Source organism: Strongylocentrotus purpuratus, unplaced genomic scaffold, assembly GCF_000002235.5.
Source record: "Strongylocentrotus purpuratus isolate Spur 01 unplaced genomic scaffold, Spur_5.0 spur5_scaffold_2, whole genome shotgun sequence".
Lineage (NCBI taxonomy): Eukaryota > Metazoa > Echinodermata > Echinoidea > Camarodonta > Strongylocentrotidae > Strongylocentrotus > Strongylocentrotus purpuratus.
The window spans coordinates 10,905,300-10,930,521 of NW_022145605.1; the positions used below are offsets into that span (position 1 = coordinate 10,905,300).

Here is a 25,222-nt window from a genome sequence, read left to right on the forward strand (position 1 = left end):
CTGTCAGAGCTATACTAAATACATGTTATCTGTGCATGTAATGTATCTGTGATGGGGGTATTGAGGGCAAGTATGAATCCTTTTTGTATCCTTCATTTAAATATTAGTAGATGTTTTTTTTCACACACCAACATAGAAGAGAGAAACAAAGAGGCAAAAATAAGAAGACTGAAAGCGGTAGAATGATGGACAAAGTAAGAGCATAAGGGAGAGAGCAATATGAGAGAGAGGGAGATAGAGAGAGGGGGGCAGAGAGATAAATAGAGATAGGGTCAATAACTATTTGATAATTAGGTACATAGGTCCACCTTGTAATCGCAAGGGGAGGGGGGTCAACGTTTAGATAGGGAAGTGCACTATTTTGTGTATCACCCCCACTCAGTGTTATTTAGGGTACGCATATGCTTGTTCCCTCTTTTTGAAAGCACCCCCTATCTGAGGACTGCCAACATTTCCGAACCCCCCTTTCGCGGGCTTTTCGCGGGCTTTTCCTGCTTTGGAGACCCCCCTAAATTTGGAAAAATGCTCAATGTTCCCCCCCCCCTAAATTCGGAAAAATGCTCAATTTACCATCCTAAAATCGGAATAATTTCTCAGTAGTCCAAAGAGATGAGAGAAGAAAAGAAAAAACACCCCCTTTTTGAAGAAATCTCCGGGTGAAAGTCAAATACACCCCTTTTCTTACAATTCTCGGGCCGGACTTTGTCGCAGGAAAAAAAAAACCTTTACCGGACATTTTGGTAACACGCATGCGGTCATTGCGACCCCGGAGTGGGGGGGGGGCGGACCAAATAGTAAGCATAATCCTATACAGTGTATGAACAGAAGTGCCAGAAAACAAATCAGTCTCGGACAGAATCAGAGGAAGTTTTAAAAAAAAGATTAACAAGTGGTGAGGAAAAATACCATAATCGTATGTTACGTAGTAATCGTCACAATATTTCTGTTATTAATAAGGAGACAATAGTAAAGCGATACACAGTGAATCAAAAATTAAATTAAACCATATATTTGCTAAATATAAGGAATAAACATTTGCAAGATATCAATTACATATTTTGTATTTTTAAACATTCTTCCATTTGCTGGAAGAAAAATAAATACAAAGGCAACTCAAAGTTTATACATTTAGTTATAAGTTTTTTGGTTAATATTGAGTTAGATTCTTCATCTTTTGTTTCTTATCTTCTTTCTAAGGAACTATTAACTCATATTTCAGCAATTTCTCCAACGCTTGTGTAAATGTACTTAAACTCGGAAGAGAAATGATCAACTGGAAACGATAGGGAAGTTTAATTATTGATACAATCAGTTGAAATCATATTTTTCATTCAAGATCCTAAGGTATTCAAGGCTCATGTGCTACAGAATTTTGAAAAGTAGGTTTATTGTTTTATTATTTTATTGCCTACATATGCAGATGTCTCCTCTAGGTCTATCAATCCCGCTATTCTTGCTTCATGTCTATGACGTCACTGGGTTCCAGGAGCTCCAGCCAATAGGAGAGCTTTTTTGATTGGATCCAGCTGTGACTGTTGTCAAATGTGACCACACCTGGTAGTAAAGGGGAAAAAGCGGAACAAGTTGTATTTTATTAAATAGGCCCCAAGTATGCAAAAGATGCAATAACAAGAAAAGCCGAAGATCGATCAAGTAGGCGTATATATCCGCATTATATGCTTCGTAATTTATGTTAGGTAATATAGGTGTTATAATACATTCACAAACTGTATGCTCTCTCAAAATGTGATCAAAAAAGATAAAGACTCATTGTAAATAAGAAATCCGATCCTTTATAAACGAGAATATGAAGGTAAAATTTATATATGAACATACGACTTTCTACTTTCCGATTTTTATTTTCCATTGTGTAATGGGCTTCATGCAAAGGAAGAAAATGTGGAATGATGCAAAATACTATCAAAATAATGAAACAGTCGCCCACTTACATTTGCCGGGTTTGGTTATCAAGACTTCACCGTTCTCAGGTACCATGTGACTGTTGTATTTCTCCAGTTTCAAAATGGCCGTCTTCTTACCCTTCGAGTCCACGAGATGAAAGCCGAATTTGATGTCGTTGCAATCTGTCTGGAATTCGTACCTAAAATACCCAAATAAAAGCAAGAAAAGACCATGTCAAAACGATATAGCTATTCACGTGTGCAATGCGTCAGCATTTACCTCCACATGGTCGCATACAAATAATATGTTATCGTCATAAGTATTTGATAAGCTAGCACTTCGATACTTATTAATTCATTCACCTGTTGCGAATAATCGTATTGAAATAATCAGAATTCAAACAGCATACACTACGTGCTAATTGGTAGGTCAATCTACAATGTTTGTCCTACCTAGCAACAACTATTTTATGCGATGTGCATTCTGACTTTTGAGATGCAAAAAAAAAAAAAAAATGACAGGTGAATGTAATAGCTCTTCGCTAGGTTAACGTATATATATAAAATGTATTATCTATTCAGTTTGAAAGGTAATATCTCAGCATAACTGCTGGAAGTGGTGGCGCCCGCACTAGCCGACCTCAACCCAGCTTCTGCATCGAAACCGCACGAAATCTACTTTTTCATTTTCGATTGTAAACAAACAACCCTGGTATATACTCCGAGTGCCTAGTGAGAGCATTCACACGGTCAACTTACGCTATCCTCTAGTCGTGTAAGCGCGTTACTCCTGGAAAAATCCAGGAGTAAATCAGTCGGCGTAAAGGACGGCGTAGCTAACACGACTATCGTTCAGACGATCACTACTCCGACCTTTACGCCGACCTTACCATACTATTGCCGACTAGCTCTAGTTTAACGCCAGCCAAAATTGCCATCGTGTGAACACGGCTGATGTCCGTTATAGGCTAGATAGGTGTCAAATGCCCATGAATGCCAAAGAAAAAGCTGCTTTAACATTTTTGAAACAATAGACCGGTTCACTAACATATTCTAGTTTATTGAAATTTATTTCCTGGGAACCTAGTGACGAGTTATTCCATTAAGCTGTTGGTTAATGAATGAACTACAATATTTGGAACCAAGTCTGCTTACATTACTTGTTGCTGTGTCTGGCAAGCACCGTGTATGCTTTCAATTTTTCAAGTACAACCATTGTTTGAAACTTATGCCTATTGTCTATTGGTGGAACTTATACCTAATACCTCAATACACTGTTGGGCTTTGTAACCTGGTACTCGAATTCCACGACTCCTGCCCTAGATACCTGGTGGGTAGCCCATGTGTGGGGCGGCTCCCGGTCTTTTAGGTAGAAAGAGGTGGGAATCTTGCCTCCAGTCCTGATCTATGCCATGTTCATAGGAAAAATTGAACATAACAAAAATGAACCAAGAATAGTAGATTTAATATAATTAGGTCACATAATAATTATATGAACAAGGCATTTGACAAATAGATGTAAATAAATTCCTCCTCACTTGCATTTCTCGTTTAATAGTACCCCCTCCCTTGCGGTTTTATTTTACGTGGGGGTGGGGGGGGGGGCTTCAACAAAGACAGTAAACAATCAATGTAATACAATATACCAGATGGCAATAAGTTTGGAATAAACTGTTCCAATACTAGAATTTGATATGTGTTAATTTAAAGGGAAATTCAAAGAAAAAAGTATCACCTATCCACATAACAACCAGGTGAGATAATACAAACATTTCATGTGGGATGAAATATTGGAGATAATCCTACGTACCCATGAAGCAAATGACTATGGCAAATTATTAATTTATTGATTTTGGATCGCCTACCAATAGGATTAAAAATGATATCTCAATTTACCAGTGAAATACACATCTCGTTTCCATCAGGATCTGTCTTGGTTCCTCCCCAGTAAACCGGCAGCTGATCGGGGTCTATCTGCTTCAACAAAACTTCCTTCCAGTTATCTGGAAATGTAAGATAAAACCCCAAGTATTGTTGAGAATAGATCCAATTTTAAACTAAGTATGTTCCCTTATAGAATTGGAGAAATTGGTAAAACTTGTTAATCAGAAAGGAAGCTTCGGTAAGTCCCTCGAATAGGACTTAAAATTGTAGCCCACTGGTTGATTATCTAAACGCAAATACTTTTTTCATAACAGTCAAGTAAAAATAAGATGGCACCACCATCAATTAATCGTATTTTCATCATCATCGTCATCATTACCACCACCATCATCATCATCATCATCAAAGTTTTGTTAATTTCTGTAAACATTTATTGATTTTAAACTCACTTCCTAAAACGTGTAGTTTCTTCCTTGTCTCCTCTTGTAGGAATGGTTTGAAGATGGTGTAAGCGACCGGGAATACCATAGGTGCACGAATGATGTACATACAATGGATGAGCTCAGGATAATGCTGCTCAGCTAGGACAGCCATCTTTCGATAAGATAAAACATGAGAATTTTTGAAGATATTCAAGCAATTAACCCCTTTAAAGTGTTCGCAATTGTTAAGGATCAGTGGCGTAGATACTTGGGCAGGAGGCCAAATCAAAAGGCCAAAAAAAAAAAATGAATAAGAGAAGAGAGAAAGACAGACAGAGAGACACCGACACTGAGAGAGCGGGAAACACAGACACACACACATACGCACACAGGGTGGGAAATGAAAGATCCCCTCCGAACCGTCCATTTAATCGGTGTTTCTGTCAATTGACATTTCATCCACATCCTAAGACCGGTTTCACCACCACCCCTCCCCCTACCCCCTCATTGTGTTGACAATGCCCCACGGTCAAGGAACATGGTTAATCGAGCCTCTTTTCCATTTTATATTAATGCACAGAGAAAATCATTAATAACTGTTAATCTTTTCACTGTTGATATCGCCACTTAGTGGGCTGCTGACCTAACCATGACATTTTAAGGTCCCTTTTTCGTTTATTTATGCTACCCCTTATTATTAATGATTTGAATCAAATTCGATTGTAGGCATATCCATCATGTCATACTCATGTCGTTTCTTTTTCGAAAGAAAGATTGATTTCTTTCTCCATAAGATTTCAGGCAAGGACAATATAATAAAATCAATCAATCAAAACGCACCAGAAAAATATAAAAAATTATGAATGAAGGTAGTTACCTTGAGGAAGATATCAATACCAGGTTTCCATAGATGATGTACTCCAAGGTTCTCCATGTCAAAGATCATCAAAGATCCCTCAGTATGCTTCAATTCTCTCTAAGAGAAATATAATAACAATGCATTATGTACTGTCCGTTCTTTTCGGTAAAATTTCATCTATATGCAGGGCCTTCAGGAAGAGTGGTATTGATATGGATGACAAAATAAAGCCGAAGAGAATAGAAAGTATAGTCAAAGACAACATGTTCATAGAGTAAAGGTCGGGTGTAGTTGGGTGTCTTCTTTCCACGTTGCGTTTCCTCATTCCCTTCTGCATGTTTGTCTTTATTTCTTTTCTTACTTTTATCTCTTTTCTCTTTGTATTCGATGGGGGACGCCCCCCCCCCATTTCTACGCCACTAAATATACCTGTTCTGAAAGACGCTTATGGCTGTGCATCAGGTCCTCAAGTGAATGGGCATAGGTCTTGAGGATATCACTGGTCTTGGCTGAATATAACACTCCTAAAATCAACCATAAAACCAGTTTAAGTGGTTTATTCAGTGGAAGATTCATCATCCATATATCCACCCCAACCCCCCCCCCCAAAAAAAAATAAAATAAAAATAGTTTGCCTGTTTGAGGAGGGATGCATATGTGTAGGTATAGGCCTACACGTTTGTACAGCTAAGTATCAAAAGTAGGTTTGGTTTGCCGGGAAGTCCCCCTGTGCCCTCGATCTAGGATCACACAATGTCATCATATTATTCAGACATGATTTTCTTGTGATTGATTTTGTGATCTCGTGATGGCATTGGTAGCAATATGACTGAATAAGTTTGTGATCAAACATGAGTGTTTCTAACCCCCTATGTAGAAGTTTGACATATTTCACACATTCTCAATTTACAATGAATACCTTTAGGATCGAAGTTACCCATTGGTGATATATAAACACCATGGCCCTCTTTGTCCAATCCAGATACTCCTCCACACCAGTGTGTTTTCAAGGCCTTAAGAAAATGAGGGAAAATAAAAGCAAATATCAAAGATGACACTTTCTCATCACACATTTTCTTTAGATGATTGTAATGATTTAAATGAGGCGAGAATAAAAATAAAAATGTAAATACCTATAAAGAGAGATATATAGCAACTTGTTCTATTTACCCGAGATCTTTAACTATAACCATACATAGTATATTAACCGGACATCATAAAAAAAACTGGTTTATAAACCCTAACCCTAACTCTAACCCTAACTCTAACCCTAACCCTAAATTAAAAACAATATAAACAATTAAACTAATTATTGAACCTTTTATTTCTTTGGAGGACTTACAGTTATCTGTGCCTGCAAACGTACGTAAAGAGCAATATTTCTTTTGTGCAGTCGTAAAAGGGACACGAACTTGTCATGCTAATGACTCATTTTTTGACTCCATATGTCCGTCTTAAGATGCCTAAAGTAATATACAACTTACAGCGTCATAAGACGGACATTTTCGGGTCCTGTTAACGATTGACCAAAAGAAGTATTGCCCTCTACGTACGTTTGCAGACAGAGGAACTTAAAGGCCTGCCAGGAAACAAAATTGTTCATCATTAGTCATTAGTTTAATTAGTTAAATTGTTTTGAATTTAGGGTTAGGGTTTGGGTTAGGGTTAACATACCAGTATTTTTATGAAGTCCGGTTAATGCACCATGTAGTGTTATATATAACGGTCCTGTTAATACAACATGTAGGTTTATATAAATGTTCCTATGTGCGACTGTAAGCTTACTTTAAAGTAAAGTAGTCAAATTGTTGAATATCAGAAGAAAAATGACAGCAAAGTTTTACCTCAGGGACCTCGAACGTTTCCAAAATGGTGTCGATGTTGTTCTCTTTTCTCCAAGTAACATCCTAAATAATTGGAATAATCGAACAAAATAAGTTTCATAAAAATAGAAAAAACATGGAAGATATGTAGAAATTCAGTACCGGATCAAGAATTATCTTGGATCGGGAGGGGGGGGGGGTGTGGGGGTGGGGGGATTCAAGCACTCTCAACTTTTAATTTCATTTAAATCGAACTGTTTGAATTTTGGGTAAAACAAAGTTTTACCAAACTGTATTTTGTTTAGTCCATTACAACAACAAAAAATTAAAAACTTTTCACGCGCTTAAAAATTAAACGTACTGCCACGCACTTTCACACGAAATTTAACCTAACACAAGTTGAGTCAATTGACTATAACTTTTTTCTTAATGAGAAATATATATCATGATCTTTATCTTTAATATCTTACTGTGCACACAACTTTGGACTATCTGGCATGAAGTCAGGCCAATTAACTTACGTTTCTGAACATCACCTCGGTCTTATTGAGGTCAAATTTCCTTGCTGAAAGAAGTAAAGAGAAGAAAAAGACCAGAAAAATATTTTTACACAAGTTCATGAATCGAACAGTATAGCAAACCTTGTAGAATATCAGGGGGAGGGGACACGCACGTCCGCAATATATACACAAAGAGGGGAATAATAAAAATGTTGGGTACCCTCTGTGTCTCAAAACGCTGTCGGGACACAAAATAGGGGCACATTTAAAAAAAAAAGTAAATTCCCAGATCAGATTTTGCCAACTATCGTGACAGTGCCCCCTCCTTGGATACGCCAATGAATGTATAGAATAAAACAAAAACAGAATCATTTGCATAGTAGTCATCATGTTCGTGCAATTTTCGGACATTTTAATAGATAACGCACAAGCTTATTGAAATCACCTCAGGTTGATTTTTTCGAAAATATTTGCGTTCGTATCAATACTAATTTCAGAAAAACAAATGATCGTTTCGACTTACCCCGTAAGAATCGCAGTAATAATACATCATTATGCTCTGGTTTCAAGATATCTGCGACAATTTCCTTGAACTAATTTAAATGAATGCATGCAAGAGAAAAAAAGAGACAATTGTACATAAACCATACTGTATGAATGCTAACATAATCAACATTTCAGAAAATTATTATGTTTTTGTTTTTATTGCACTAAGACGTTTTTGTTGTTGATGTTGTTTTTACATTGTTTTTTTTTATTGACCAGTTTATAAGTAATTTGCTCTAAAAGCACAAAAGCTTATCATTAATGAATAGTAATTTTGAAATGACACTGACAAAAAACAGATTGATACTCGACGTGACACCAAATCAGGCAAGCATATGAATCACATGTAAATATAATCAGTAGTTAGACCTTCAACATGCCACTTGTATTAATTACCATGACAATAATAAAATGGCAATTAATCAGCGAGTGTTACGGCCAGTTTTTAATAAAGCAAACGTATGACTCACCTGCAACTAACTAAATAGTGCAAGCCCAATAAAACTCAACAACTTTCAAAAGAAAGGCACTTTAGTAAATCAAAATAATCCTCAAATGGCACTCGAATAGAAATAGTTACTCGACGCGGCACTAACTCGAGCGATCACACGATTCACCTGCACAATTGTAGACAGAGTGAACTCAATTGAACTTATCATGGAAGAGCATATCAGTGAAACAACTGGAGTTCAACATCAAAAATGTTATTAATAAACGCAGGTTTCCAATAACAATAATATTCAGTTATTCACAGCAAAGAAAGCATGAGAGCAAATTACCTGTAAACTGGTCAGTGAAAAATAACAGTGTCAAAACAACAACAACAACAACAAAAACGCCTTAGTGCAATAAAAACAAAAACAAAATAATTTTCTGAAATGTTGATTATCTTAACTGGAGTTCAACATCAAAAATGTTATTAACAAACACAAGTTTCCAATAATAATGACATTCAGTTATTCACAGCAAACATAAATAGTATTTAGCCATTCCACTTGCCAATAGTCTCAATCAGCATAACAATCATAAAATGGCACTTCAGTAGAGATTGTTATTCGACCTGATACCAAATGAGGCAATAGAGCAAGCCAAATTAAGCCCAATCATTTGCAAAAGAAAGCATAGGCGTAAATTCAAATAGTAATATCGAAATGTCTCTTCAATAAAGACTTCAATTATGTGTATTTTGCTTTCTTTTTTGAATTACTTGATAGACGGATTCCCACAATTATACAATTCCTCACAACTGCGCCAGGAGTGTCAATTTTCACAGACATGGCGCATTATAAATGTCAACCATTATTATTTTTTACTCGACGTGACAACAAATTTAGCAAGCATAATGTTATTTAGATAGAGTAAACTCAATTGAACCCATTGACTGCGAAGCGAGCATATCAGTGAATTAGAATAACAAACTATGTTGTGTGCATACACAACATAATTTTTATATATGTATCATAGGCTTCATGATACAAATACAAATGCAAGAAATCTATGATTAAAAGAAGAAAACAAACTATACCTTTTTCAATTTCTCCTTGTGACTTTCAGTGAGGTCTTTCAGGAAGCCGCTCATGTCTAAAACGGAAATTCTCACTTTAGCGAGCCAATAATTTATGTGATATCAAGTTCCAGTTTCAGCTTCATAATTTTACTGAATCTGTAGACTCTCCGGCTCTTTCTGATGTGTGTCTTTCTTGATTCCACAGACTCACTGCCTCGTTGATTCAGAGCATTTATGGATTTATTCTTAATGTGATAACTTCTATAAGTAGGACTGATCCTGGTACCGTGATTTCCCAGGGAGCAACGACTATGATCCGCTTCACGTATCAGCCATAAAAATCCTACCTTAAATTTGGATGCGTGTTGCTTTTAAAAGTTCTATCGATCAATTGAAAACTCAGAATTATTCATAGCTCTCTACCGTCTTAAACAATCAATCGAAGAAACAAACAAACGAACAAATGAATGTCTGTGTTGAGAACTGTTATAAATTTTGAGCCACGGTATAAGATCAAAGATAACTTATTATCGCGTTTAAGTATGACGACATTGACGAGTCAATAATTATCGGATAACCAGGTTGATAAACCCATCTTGTGATCGCAAAGGGGGTCAAAGATCAGAGATGGTAGTGCACAATAATTTGTTTGTATCTGTAGTATGATAACATATGAGGAGGTCTTTATGGACAATATTAATCAATCTTAATAAGATCAGTTAAGGTTTCCAAACTATTAAAAATGACCATGCATTCCAAATAGTAAACGATTACCGTATAATGAATACTCTGTATTTGGATACCTCTGTTTGTGTGTGTGCGGGGGGGGGGGGGGGGGGGGGGTCCTAACGAATGTCCCAGGAATTGATTATTGGCATTCAAATCAAATTAAAACCAATCTAAAGCAACTCCAAAAGCCTCGTTCATCATTTATTGAATATGTGAAAATTACAGTGAAATATTTCGAACATTAATTACTATATGGGATATACACTAGAGTATTGAAATAACAGTTGAGTTGATTTTTCGAAAATATTCGCGACCGCGTTCTTAGAAACAGGCTCACATTAAGTAAATGTTGATAGATATATATATAGAGAGAGAGAAAGAGAGAGAGAGATGGGAGAGAAGGGTGTGGGAGCGGGGTGGTAAAGGTGGGCAAATAAGTATGGAGCAACATAGAAGTTAGAAAAGACAATTATATTGTGATACTCAATCAAGAGTCAAAGTAAAAACACAGATCCAATAAACATATTGAATTTTATTTCAGGGATTCAACATTCGCAGCAGTGTATAAGAGAATTGTGTACAAGTAAAAACTAGCTTTGCAAAACAATAGTTCTAACTTCTGATACCACGCCATTGTATTATAAATAACTGCAAACCAAATACAAAAGAACTTCAAACTTTCTAATTCGTCATAAAACTCACAAAACAATACAAATGTCTATAAATGATAAACTGGTTCACACGACACATTTCACTTTTGCTTAAATCTGAGTCACCCACTGCTACTACATTTATTTTCTCGATTTTATGTCACGTTTTACTGATTTTACCAAACCAACTTTTTTAATTTTTTCCCCTGTAATTACAGATAATTTATACTGATTTTAGATATCAATATGCCAGGAGGAGATTTCACAAAGAAAAGACTGATATTAAAGTCAGACTTGAACTATGGCAGGCCATTTATACCACTGGTTGCTCTCACCATTGGTCCCTCAAGGGACGTCAGAACTCGACAGAATTACATTTTTTTTATAGTTTATTGTCGAAGAAAAAAAGTTACTTGCATTGTAAACTTAAGTTATATTTAAGACTTGGACTTATACTACTAGGTATAGCACACCAAAAATAAGTACACCAAACACATGTTATTTGATGATTGCAAATGATCAAGCTTTAAAAAAAAAAAAAAAATTGAAATCGGTCAATGCGTTGTGATTTTACACCATTTTTTGGATATCGCAAAATTACCGAAAAACCTGCCAGAAATGGTTAAATTGGCAAAAATGGCAAAATTCGACGAGGTTGACAACTTAATTCATCACTTTCTAGGACACAAATAATAAATTAAATAATCAGACACTAAAATATCATCTTTGTGGTAAAACATACAAACAAAAAAATATATATAACTATTACCGTTTTGAAAACAGAAGCCAACAAAATAAGTAATTTTTGCAATTTTTGCGAATCTGCAGATGTGAAAAAGTTGTGAAAATAACTAAGTCCGCCTAATTAATATGCGCATATGTAATCAAATCAAAACCGAACATGATACATTAAAGAAACCTATGTATATCAGACAGGTATGGAAATATATTTTATTTGAAGGAAAAAAAAAATCATGAATCTTCATCAAATATGTAAATTAGGTCATTTCAGCTAATTATATATTCGCGCACTCGTAATGCAATTCTCGCTACCCTAAATAGGTACGAAAATCTCGAAATTCGCGAGATGAGGTAATTTTCACTCTCTCGGGTCGTCACTACAACTTCCGGTATAGAGTCCCATCCCAAGTCACGGCCTTCATTCACCCCCATTTTTCAGGGTTCTTACGCTTGGAATCATGAGCCCAGCACTGTGCAGCCTCACAAAAGAAAACCGTCGTCACTGATGTCAAAAGACGCAAAAAACAACGAATGAAATGTTCAAATAAACGTTGAAATATTTGCGGAAAAAAAAAAACAAGACCGAGCAGACGAAATATTCGGTGCATACACGTTGTGTGGCGACGGCGTTTTACGTTTGCGCTATCGCGCCGCCTGCACAGGAAGCTGTAATGTCGAAAAGCTATCCCATAATGCAATGCGCGTTTTCAGGATTTTCCCCGGATCTCGGCAGAATCGCTATTTGGGGTAGCGAGAATTAGGAAAGTCAAAACTGTTTATTTGTGTAATCATATATTTATAGATCATATTTACACCAAATATTAACCTTAAATTCCAAATGACCCAAATTGGCCCAATGCAGTGGCGTGCATCGGTGGCGATGGAAATTAATTGGATCACTGTCACAGCTATTTCCTCATGTGTTTCACAAATTATTAAGAAAAACCGATCAAATAATAAGAAATTTGCAGACTTTCAGCTACATCACAGTAAATTTGTCTTTTTAAAAGATGTCAGATTTGAGGATTTATGACGATTTTCCGAGAAACCATTGAACAGGCCATAACATTCCACAGGGACTGAATTTTAGAGTAACAAAAAAATTGGTGATCCCAGTACAGTTGTGGCTACCTTGAGTGTAAACAACAAATTAATTCAATGAGTGAAACACATGAGGATATTGCATTTTTTGTAGAGGAGTTTTATACATTGAGGTGCATTTTCACCACGCAGAATAACAGTGCAAGTCAAAGGGCGATCAGCGGGCCATGTCACACATGGCTGAAAAGACAATATTCTAATTAAATAAATTAACATATTTCCCACATGCCTATAACAATGAAACTACACATAATTGTAGTTAAATGTACGCTTGAAATATATCTGAAATACAAATTTAAAAATATTGTTTAGTTTTTTTTAAATAAATTTTCAAAAATTGCTATTTCTACCAACTGACTGCTGTTGTGTGTGTGTGTGTGCGTGCGCGTGGGGGCAGACTGTGTGCACAGGCAGTGTGATCACCCTAATACTACGGTATCCGATTTATGCCCTTACAAAGTCTTGAACCAGATGGGAAATTAGATCATATTTTAATAGAAATTATGATATTTAAAAAAGATGTTTTCCTTCAATAATGAAATATCAAAAAATTAAAATTCTGTAGATTTGTGACCACGATTTGTCCGTCCCTTGAGAGACCAATGCCAGAAATGGTGAGAGCAACCAGTGGCATGAACAGCCTGCTATGGTTCAAGTCCAGCTCAAGTCGATCTTAGTATTTGTAAAACACCAGACTCAATTTCAAAATTATGGGCAAGGGTTTTAAATGGGAACAAATCCCCCGACTCCACTTTCCCGGTTCCCCACTCGAAGCTGCTAAAAATATGTACAAGTACTAGTAAACTAAATGCTATTGATTTCATATTCATTATTTTTTTTCACGAATGTGGATTCATATTGACCATAATAGCAATAGTTCTACAAGATCATTGTAAATAGTCATTTATTGTTTTACTCTTGACAAACAATTTACTTATAACTTTTTGTTTGTTATATTCATCTCGCTGTAGACCATTTATTTTAGTTTATGTCATGTTGATATTTAGGCTATATTGAAATTGTCTTTGTATATTTCTATATCTTTTGTTTCAATGGTTTATCTGGTGGTGAATAACTACATTCAATTCAACTCCATTCAATTTAACCGTGGAGCTTATTAGTACATTACCATCTTTTAGAACGATGTAGCTGTTAATATACACTGTATCATGAAGGAAAAGTGCTTTATAGATCCAACTATCATTAGTTCCCGAGGTCGCCATTTTGTAGACCACCCCCTTCAGAATCTTTAATCGTTGAGGTTCATGCTATCTGCTCCTTCCACCATCTCCTGAAACTCTGGTTCTACGTCACTAGGCTCTAGTAGCTCCAGCCAATAGGAAAGCTTCTTTGATTTGGTCCAGCTGTGACTGTTGTCAAATCGTGCAACGTCTGTTAGAAAGGATAATAGGATATTGAAAAGTCACCTGATGGTAATCACCTGATAATTTCAATGAATTTTACCTCGTGACGTGAGGAAAGCATACTAGTGCCTGTTCTTCTTCTTCTTCAAGATAATCTGCCTCCTTCAATACTGAAGATTCTTGCAGATGCCGTATACTCGGCCTGATTGGGGTGTGCAAGGTGGACCATTACACCAGGGTTTCCCCCTACTCTTATACGAATAGTGCAATGGTTTCTTAACGTGCAAGGGTGGTGACTCTCCTGTACACGGAGCTTCATTATTTTCGACTGTCTTCAATCCAAAGACATGGGTAATTATACGCTGTGAATTGTTTTGGCCAATTATTTAACTGGAAAAGCTAAAACAGTTGTTATTAACGGTTGAAACAAAATGAAAGCATTCAGTGCATGTACACTCGTAATTCGAAGCGATGTTGACATTGTTCATTCAGTGTTTATTCCTTGTACAACATTAATCTTACATGAGGTGTCAAAAAAAAACATCACTAGCCGCTGACGGAGTGCTAAGTCAGACAAATTACACATCGTGTACAAATGGCCTACGTCATGCCGACCATCAGATACGCTTTAACATATGACAAAAAGCACCCGAAAATATGACACATTTATGCCTTTTTTCCGTCTTTCTTTTTTTGCTCGATTTTTTAAAAATTGTGCCCCATCCCCGCCCTAGAATCGTTGGTCCACTATTGACAAAAAACATTCCTATAAATCTTATTATCTGATAAGTAATCCAAATATTTTTTTACTAAAATTCTAAATATTATAGTATTCGACAGTAATTTCAGTAAATTTACTTACATGTGCCAGTTTCAGAGATCAGGATTTCTCCGTTCTCAGGTACCATGTGACTGTTGTACTTCTCCAGTTTCAAAATGGCCGTCTTCTTCCCTTTCGCGTCCACGCGATCAAACCCGAATTTGATGTCATTGCAATCCGTCTGAAACTCATACCTATAGCATTGATGATAATTTCAAATTAAAAGAAGTTTCATGTATCACTGGCCGATTTGTAAAAGGGGCACAATAGTATAGTATTAGCTTACTTTTTGCATTTTGTTTATAAAAAATGTTCCTAATTTTGGAGGAATAATTGTATTCTCAAAGTTATCTGGGTTGCATACTTGTACCTGTGTTACGCAGCCAAATCGACTCCACACCGACAGATTATTGGTTCTTGGGGGCAATGTAATTATTTGCTAATTCGGTCTGATGACGGTCTTATATCGGTCTCGTGGTTGTGACTAGTGTATATGAGTGTAATGAACTATCAAAACTCATAGGTTTGTACCTCATGACGCTGTTGGCGTTCTTGACTTCATACTTGAATTCGATGACGCCCCCTCTTGACACTCCATGCGTTGTCAGTGTATGCGGCGGTTCACGGCCCTTTAGGTTGAATGACTTGGGAATTTTGCCACCCACTCTGATCTACACGCAAGAATAATAAGAGCTTCGATGTTGAATATGAAGCATGAAGGCCACAGAATTACAGACAATATAAACTATTTAACACACATGGTGTCAGGGGTAATACTACCCTGATTTCCTTATCTTTCTATGCTCATTACTCAGCCAGTATACATTTTCTTCTAAATTTTTTTGGCACATGACATTTATTTGTAATCTTGAACATTCAGTATAAGTTTCGTTAGATTCTGTGAGAATTCATTTTCTTTTTTTTTACCAGAACTCAAGTTTATCTTTAAGGGGGGGGGGGGTGCAATTTTTCAAATTTTCGAGGGAAATAACATGTTAATTTTACCTTTTTTTTCCGATGGGTCCCCTCCCCTGGCGCTCAAGGGGGGGGGGGGGGGGTGCGATTTTTCAAATTTTCGCCGCTAAATATTTTCCCACGAATTGGCCCCTCCCCTGCCGCCGGCTGGATCCGCCCCTGCCTACGGGACCATTGTTGAACATTAATTCTTGCATCAGTTGTTCTGTTCATTTCACCTCATGAAAACTCTTTGTTTCATTTATGTACTAAATTGAAATACCAGGTTTCCAGGATGTCCTCAAATAAGTCCCATGTTATGATTGTTTGACTGTAGGATGAGTCGGGCCCAAGGTGGCGGTATTTCAATATAGACTTTGAGGACCTTGAGTGATTTTTTTTTAATGTACAATGCTGAAGGAACATAATTATAAACATTGAATCAATTTGTCACAAGTGCACAGACTTTGTGTAATATTTAGAGAAAACATATTGGAAATGGCAAAATAATATGTGATGAATCACCAACGAATAACATTAATTCCAAAGGAGTAAAACTTACAATTGTCAATCCGCTTTCACTCCAGTTGTTCTTGACAACCTGAGACTTGCCCCAGCATTGCCCGACATGGCAATAGGTATTTTATGCAGACTGGTATTGTACTTTATTCATTAATAACACGTCGTTTATAATGGAACGAATCATCACTAGGTACCCAGGAAAGATAATTGTTTTCAAAATGTTACGGCAGCTCTTTCTTTGGCATTCGTGAGAATTTGACACCATTTGTTTGCATTTAGTTTACCAATATGTTTACCTATAATGACGAGCTATTACATTAAAAAAGAACATAATCCTGAATCTCAAGAGTCACAATGCAAATTGCACAAATTAATTGTTGCAAGGTTGGACAGAGACAGACAATAGGGACTTTTAGATTTGCACGTCGACAGCTTTGATTGCAACGTGTGGCGTCAGTTTAAGGCACTGCGCATGCGTCATGTCGTCTCAGTCATCGATCGAGAATGCGTCAACTTTGATTTCCTAAATCTAGTACGGTACTAGCTAGTATGCCGCGTGCGCATAAAATTTACAGTTCCTCAGGTAGACAAAGGAACATCGATCCCTTCCTTGCTATTATGTAAAAATGTGTAGAACAGGTGGCACATGCATATTCACATGTTCTACATATCTTTACATATAGCAGTGAAGGGATGTTCTTTTGTCCGTCATGTTCATAGTGTTACTTCCTGCATGCATGTTTATCTAAGATAAGATTTCTAATTGTAGTCAACATGGGCAGTTGAGTACGTTGACACGCATGATCAGTCGGCGTACGTCGTGTTCTCGTCCACTCAATCTAAAAGTCCCTATTAAAGCTTGCCCTGGCCATATCAACACATCATGTATGCTGTTTGCATTCTGACGATTGTAATTCAGTTATTCGCAACAGGTGGATGAAATAATACGTAACGAAGCGCTAGCTCACCAAGACATATACCTAGGAGGCAAAGTAGGTTTTTGAGGCATGAAATGTTGTAAAAGGTCGTTGGTTATTAACGTGTTCAGAGCACCATTTCTTTTCTTCAGCAGCATAATTTCGAGGTAGTCCCAAATCGGGGTTTTGCCCCCTTGGGAATATGTCTTAAGTTCGATTAGGCCAAATAATTTTAAAAAAACATGTTGAGCGTCCTGCCTTTTTGAAAAATAGGAAGGAGGAGGCCTTTTTTTTCTCCTTTTTTCAAAATGGCCGCCCGGTACATTTTCCCTGACGGTCGGACTATTTTTCAAGATGTATTAGAATTAAATAATTTTAACATTTTTTTTTTCATCTTTTTTTTCTTAAAAAAAAAAAATAATAATAATCAACAAATTATTTAAAAAAGAAAAGAAAAAAAAGGAGGCGGCCCCCTAAAAGAAAGCGGACGGGAACGCTAAACATGAAACAAAAATTATGGCCTTAAATTACGACTATGACCTATTTCATATAGTCAGGTAGGAGAAAATGTTGACGCAGTGCACATGACTGTGAAGAAGGATATCGTTTTGGCATGTTCTTTTCTTGCTTTTATTTGGGTATTTTAGGTACGAGTTCCAGACCGACTTAAATGACATCAAATTTGTTTTTGATCGCGTGGACGCGAAAGGTAAGAAGACAGCCATTTTGAAACTGGAGAATATAACAGTCACATGGTACCGGAGAATCTTTTGCATACTTAGCATATATAGGTGATGGCCTATTTCACAAAATGATACTCTCCCCTTTTGTTAACCTTTGCGACCAGGTGTGGTCACATTTGACAACAGTCACAGCTGGATTTATTTGCTTTTATTTGGGTAGTTTAGGTACGAGTTTCAGACGGACTTAAATGACATCAAATTTGTTTTTGATCGCGTGGACGCGAAGGGTAAGAAGACAGCCATTTATTTTGAAACTGGAGAATATAACAGTCACATGGTACGTAACCGGAGAATCTTTTGCATACTTAGCATATATAGGTGATGGCCTATTTCACAAAATGAAACTCTCCCCTTTTGTTAACCTTTGCGACCAGGTGTGGTCACATTTGACAACAGTCACAGCTGGATTCATTTATAAGAAGCTCTCCTATTGGCGGGATCTGCTGGAGTCCAGTGACGTCATAGACATAGAGCAATAATGGGGATTTGTAGACTTAGAGCATGGACCTCTTACGGATGGACGAATTCATTGTGATTGTCTCAGTCAATGTCGTCTCAATAACATTCCGTATATTTTTCTTCACTTTGATCTCATGAGGTCCACCGCCAATAAGCCGTGATTATAAAACTTCTCTCAAAAATGAGTTCCTTACAGGATAAATTGTATTGTTAAACCAACACGGAATAAAAGTTTATACAACAAGACGAATATTAGAGCAATACAAGTACAGGTTATATTTTATGTTGGAACGTTAAGTTCATGATTTAATTTCTTATCGTACAAAGATTGAAATCTACATAATTTGTAAGTTACCAAGTATTGCCATCGAAATAAACTATCCTGAAATTTCCTAGGGTGTGTACATTGCCAAAAATTTCATTTGACATTATTCTTTCTCATGTGAAGGCAATCGATTTGTCCCCTCCCATCACATAGCAAAAAGGGTTAAGAGAGAGAGAGAGAGAGGGAGAAAAAAGAAACAATAAAGAAAGAGAGAGAAGGATGTGTGTGTATGCGTGTGTGTGTATGTGTTTGTTTGGGGGGGGGGCAGATTCTAACGTCACCCTAGTGGGGGCGAAAGTGTGCGAAAGTGTGCGAATCAGTAATAATAAATTTCATATCACCAAAATCGTCTGCTTTTCCACTTTGCTGCTCCCCGTCGGTCATGTTTTTATTTAAGACACACTCTTACAGAGCACACCATCCAAACAAATCACAAGAGTGAACACTGCTCCTTTGTAAATGACCGGAAGAGTTTTAGCAGTCGTTATTTTTAAAACAGCTGAATGTTCTCATTAAGATGCACATAATCAGAAGGCGGCGGATCTCGTTGGATCAAAAAAGGAATCACGTTGAAGGTCCATCCGTAATAGGTTCATGATTAGAGGAGACATCTGCATCTGAAGACATACGGCTCAACACTCCTAGTGGAGTAAATTGAGTCGGACTCGGTGTGGGCATCAAATGGCTAAAATGTGAGTTAATAGTTCCTTAAAAAGAAGAAAGAAAGAATCAATGAAGGTTCGAATTCAATATTAGCTAAAAACTTTACCTACAAACTTTTGAGTTGCATTTGTATTATTTTGTCTTGTAGCAAATTGAAGAATGTTTATTTTGTTATACATGTAATTGATGCCTTGCCAATGTTCATTCCTTATATTTTACACATATGTGGTTTAATTAAATGTTTGATTTACTGTCTATCCCTTATTTATTGTCTCCTTATTGTTAAACCGACATATTATTGTGACGGTTACTACGCAATATATGATTCAATGAAGAATCAATGAAGGTTCGAATTCAATATCAGCTAAAAACTTTACCTACAAACTTTTGAGTTGCATTTGTATTATTTTGTCTTGTAGCAAATTGAAGAATGTTTATTTTGTTATACATGTAATTGATGCCTTGCCAATGTTCATTCCTTATATTTTACACATATGTGGTTTAATTAAATGTTTGATTCACTGTCTATCCCTTATTTATTGTCTCCTTTTTGTTAAACCGACATATTATTGTGACGGTTACTACGCAATATATGATTATGGTATTCTTCCTCACCACTTGCTAATCTTTTCTTTTTTATAAACTTCCTTTGACTCTGTCCTAGCTAAACTGTTTTGTTCATACATTGTATAGGATTATGTTCTACCATTTGGAAAACAGGGTCATGATTTAGAAACCCAAACTGCTCTGATTCGGTTGATTAAGTGCAAATAAGGGACATGTCAACCTCTGATACACAACATAGTGCACTTCCCCCACCTTGCGATTAAAAGGTGGGCTTATATACCTGATTATCAAATAATTATTAATTCGGTGTTCTTAATGTCTATCTCCCTTTCTGTTCTATTGCTCTTTCTTTCTTTATCTCCCATTCATATTCTCTTTTTTTCTCCTTCATTCTACCACTTTTAGTCTTCTTATGTTTGCCTCTCTGCCTCTCTCTCCTCTCTTTCTCAAATACTCATTCCATGTTGGTGTGTGGTTGTGGCATATAATTATCTCCTCAGATTCTAAATGTTCCAACACTAAAGATATAAATGTAATTATTACATATGCACAATATGCAATATATAAAATGTACATGTTAAACTATTTCCAAGGGAAAACTTACAACAGTCTTGCAATATGCATTTTTTTTAAATGAACTGTGTTTGGATAATATTTCAGATGTTATATCAAATGCCCTCCAACATTAGAGCCCTAGATTTTTACCTAATTGTAAAAATGAATGTATATTTCTGTTTCAATTATTTTGTTGTTAAATGTATTTTATAACCTAAAAAATACCTCTGAAGAGGGAAAAAAAATTATCTCCTCATATTTAAATGAAGAATACAGAAAGGAGTCCTATTTCCACTAAATGCCCCGTAACAGATAAATTACAAGAATATCTAACATGCATGTAGTATCGATATACATAACTCTTCAAATCCTTTATGGAAATAGAATATCAAGTGCCTCGTGAAAATAAGCTGAGAAAAAATTGGAAATATTAGTTAAATTAACCAGTGACTGAATACTTTATATAAACAAATTGTGTTCTAAACAAATGAATGGAGCAAATGGATTAGTGTGTGTGTGTCAATGTTCCGGTATAAATGGGAATATTGTAATTGCATTGTGTGTATGCAATGTGAATAGTAGTATATTTTATAATTGTAAGCTCAGAAACACCTTTATGCTCTAACTATAACACACGTTATTAGGAAAAACAGCCAAAAGATATCGCTGTTATTAATTTACTATAGATAGCTCAGTCGTCGTATAATATCCTTCTTTGATAAGCACAGTAAACCAGGTATAAAACATTTTCCCCGGAAAATTATTCTGATTTATGATTATGAAAAATTAAGACCTTTTCCTCTTATACATGTACTGATGCCCAATCAAGACACTCATTCGCTGAGTGAGCGTAGTCTAGTATTCAACGCACCTTTATTGTAGTCTCGGTCCGAGAACACTTTATTCAGGGGCTCTCAGTGATCCCGCTCCCCCTCCCCTCTCCCTCTCTATCTCTCTCTCTCTCTCTCTTTAATGTCCACACAACACTTCTACTTTGCGTCGCTTTCTACCCCCCCCCCCCCCCGACTCTCCCAGTTGGTCTGCATTCACATTACTATATATCTCTTTTTCTTCGTATAAGGTGTTATGCATCTTGTGCACTGGGAAAATTATTCCAAATGGAATGTAAGGCATTTACACCTTTTTTTTTGGGGGGGGGGGGCACAACTTTTTTTTTTACTCACTATTAAAGAAATAAATTACAAAAACTAGTATTTTAAGCTTGAATTCAATTATTTAATAAGAACAATGCAGCTATCTTACATCCAAGCAATAAGAGACAAAAATTGAAGCCAGCTAATGCTTTGTGAAATATAAACAAACCGAAAAGATTCAAGCACTTTAATCTGAAGAATAATGGACAGAATGAGATGATATAACTATCTTCTGTAACTGTAAACATTTCTGTAACTTATAAAGAGTGTTCATTTACATTTGACTTGAGTTTCCCCAAATAACAATACAATATGTGAAATGAAACAATTTGAGTAAATTATATAGTATAATTAATATCGAAAGAGTTACATAAGTCTTTACTTTATGCAGTATACCTATACAGTTTGACTCTTTACTTATAACATTATTAATATGTGCATCCCAACTAAATATTTACATTTTACCAAGAGAATTAACAACTTCTTTCTTAGATATATATATACATAATTAATTCGAAGTGATATAGGCTTATTACTAAACAAATTTGAAACAGTATGTTTTTTATTATGAAATATACAATAGTTGGTTTTGTTCAGATTAAGAATTAATCTATTAGCTTTAAGCCACTTAGCCACGTTATTCACTTCTTCATTAACATTACTTTCAACGTTATTAATATCCGAATAATCCGATTGAGTAAAGATAAGAGTTGTGTCATCGCGTACATAACATATGCTAAGTTTTTAGAGGATCTATATAGATCATTAATATGTATTAAGAACAAAAGGGACCTAGGATAGACCCTTAGGGGACTTCACATGTCATAACATAAAATCGGATATAGAATATTTAAACATAGTTTATCGGAGACGATTGTGTAAATAATCTTTAAAAAAAATTAAATGGGATCCCACGCATTACATAAAATACAATTTTGACAAAAGAATTTAATGATCAACAATATTGAAAGCTTTCGATAAATGAATAAATGAATATATTTCAATACAAAAATTATTAAGTTATTTCATCCTGTAAATCAATTAAAGCATGGGTAGTAAAATAAAATTGACAATCAGAAGGTACATCATTTTTTAGAAAGGAAATCATAAACACTTTTTTTCTAATAGTTTGGATATACAAGGCAATAAAGATTTGGACGATAGTTTTGGAATAAATGACAATTTTCTTTTTTTATGGACAGGTATAATTTTTGCAATGTTTTATTTACTAGAAAAAATACCACTTGATAATAATAAAAAAAAAGATATTACAAAGGTTTAGTTATCTAATAAATTATCCGTTTAAATACTTTACAACTAATATATTATCATATCCACACGAAAAGTTTTTTTAAAATAATTTACAAACTTCAAACATCCATTTTCTGTAAATAACACCTATTGTACTAATCCAAACATAAGATCTACAAATAAATATTCACATAATCATCGCACGAATCAAATAAATTAGTGCGAACAGTACAAATAATGCAACACCACCTCCTCTACCGATTAATCTATCTGAATGTATACAAATGTTACCATCTATTACAATGAAAAGGAACAATAGGGGTATAGCAATACCAGAGGGTTTTGGTGACAGTGTAGGCCTATCCCAAAATATGTGAACATTTCCGAAGTTTCTAGAGAGACTGCGGGCATTAAAATGTATATCACTGACGTTGATATTATCATTTTGTATATTTTAATTAAATTCAGTGGGAGTGAGACAAAAGCGATCACCATTCGAATCTTAAATCAATAAATCGGGATCAACATCTGATTAAAGATTGTTCGAATATCGAAACATGGCATCAAAGTACTTATGTATGTGCGTAAGGTATACGTACATGCATATTTACAAATTTGTTTTGTGAGAGTGCATTGATGGGTTTTTATGACATATATTTGAAGAACAACATAAATTACTCTAACAGAACCAATAGCAAATAATTGATTTATTGTGAGAATTGTACATTAACAAACTATTTACAGGTTAAAAAGTGAAGACACAACGGGGAAACGGGGGTAAACTTAATGAGAAAACAATATTTCATAAATATTTCATAATTTCATAGGTCCATGATTATAAAAGAATTCTAAAAAATCGAGTTCTTTAGAGGAAAAGTTGTACTGTTAAACCAACACGGAATATTGATTGATCTATTCATTTATTCAAAAATATTTATACAGGATGACAAAGCTGTTTTTCACATTGGTGCTGACATACAGAATAACAATGAAATAAGCCAACATAAAATATATATAATACATGGATATTATATAATTTGACATTTTGTAAAATAACCAGCGACTAGAGACATGGGTGAAAATTTATAGATTTACCCAGAATCTCAAAATGAGATTATCCAATGATTGGAAACACAGTTAAGAAAAAAAAAAATATTTATAAAAGTGTATACAACAAGATGAATATTAGTGCAATACAAGTACAGATTGTCGTGTTGAAACGTAAAGTTCATGATTTAATTTCTTATTGTACAAAATGGAGATTGAAAGCTACATAATTGTTAAGCAACCAAGTATTGTCATCGAAATTGACTATCCTGAATATTCTTCGGGTGTGTACATTGCAAACAATTTCATCTGACATTCTTCTTTCTCATGTAAACGCAATCGATTTGACCCCTCCCATTGTATAGCATAAAGGAGTAAGAGAGAGAAAGAAACATAGAGGGGGTAATCGAGAGAGAGAGAGAGAGAGAAACAAAAAGGAAAGAGAGAGAGAGAGAGAGAGAGAAGGGGTGTGTATGTGTGTGTGTATATGGGTGTGTGTGAGAGAGAGATATAGAAAAATTGAATAACTCCGTCATTTGATGGCCTTTCTTTCTTTCTTCATTAATCGACGGTAGAACCTATCTATCGATTTGGTTTCGAACCCGGGGCCCCCTTCTGGTTACGAGACCACTGCTCTACCACTGAGCCAAAGAACGTTTGTTTAATAAATGTCAATGAGCTCTTATATCAAATTAATCTAGACTACATTTTTCATTAATTCTTGTCAAAAGTAGATCATAAATAAAGCTCTTTCCTTATCGAAATTAGACCCAAAATAATATCCTTCTCTTTCTCTTTTCAATTCGTTAACAAATAGAGAATTCTTTAATACACCGATAACGAATCATATATTAACATGCATTTATTATACCTGACCACAGAACTGAAAATATGTATTTTCAGTGGAGGTGGTGTGGGTGTGTGTGTGTGTGTGCGCGCGCGTGTGCGTGTATGCGTGTATGTGTGCGTGTGTGCGTGTGTGTGTGTGTGTTCGGGAAGGGTCAAATTATGACGTCACCTCTAGCGACGTTCCCTTTATATACTTGACAAAGAACAGACTCCTTCACTTCCACAAATAAAACATCATCTTGGTGCGGGGGGGGGGGGAGTTGAAGTGTGTGCTCTTTGCAATACTTCCTAGTTGAACATTTGACAAATTACATGTATTTTCAAAGTTTTTACTGAAATTGTATGAGACAAACATAACTATAAAGACGC

At 35.6% G+C, this 25,222-nt stretch overlaps 2 protein-coding genes across 2 annotated transcripts; both read right to left on the reverse strand.

Annotated features, from left to right (window-relative positions):
• Nucleotides 1-1,229: 1,229 nt before the first annotated feature.
• On the reverse strand, nt 1,230-6,007 carry LOC576127 (SEC14-like protein 2). Its single transcript, XM_030991011.1, has 8 exons — nt 5,986-6,007; nt 5,496-5,587; nt 5,085-5,183; nt 4,235-4,379; nt 3,798-3,904; nt 3,167-3,306; nt 1,950-2,101; nt 1,230-1,554 (listed from the first exon to the last, which is right to left on the reverse strand). Exons 1-8 carry the CDS (start codon nt 6,005-6,007, stop codon nt 1,448-1,450), a joined length of 864 nt encoding a protein of 287 aa, XP_030846871.1. The 3' UTR covers nt 1,230-1,447.
• Nucleotides 6,008-13,908: 7,901 nt separating this feature from the next.
• On the reverse strand, nt 13,909-16,431 carry LOC115926360 (SEC14-like protein 2). Its single transcript, XM_030991012.1, has 4 exons — nt 16,414-16,431; nt 15,379-15,518; nt 14,890-15,041; nt 13,909-14,055 (listed from the first exon to the last, which is right to left on the reverse strand). The coding sequence occupies exons 1-4, from the start codon at nt 16,429-16,431 to the stop codon at nt 13,913-13,915; spliced, it is 453 nt and encodes a 150-aa protein (XP_030846872.1). The 3' UTR covers nt 13,909-13,912.
• Nucleotides 16,432-25,222: the final 8,791 nt, after the last annotated feature.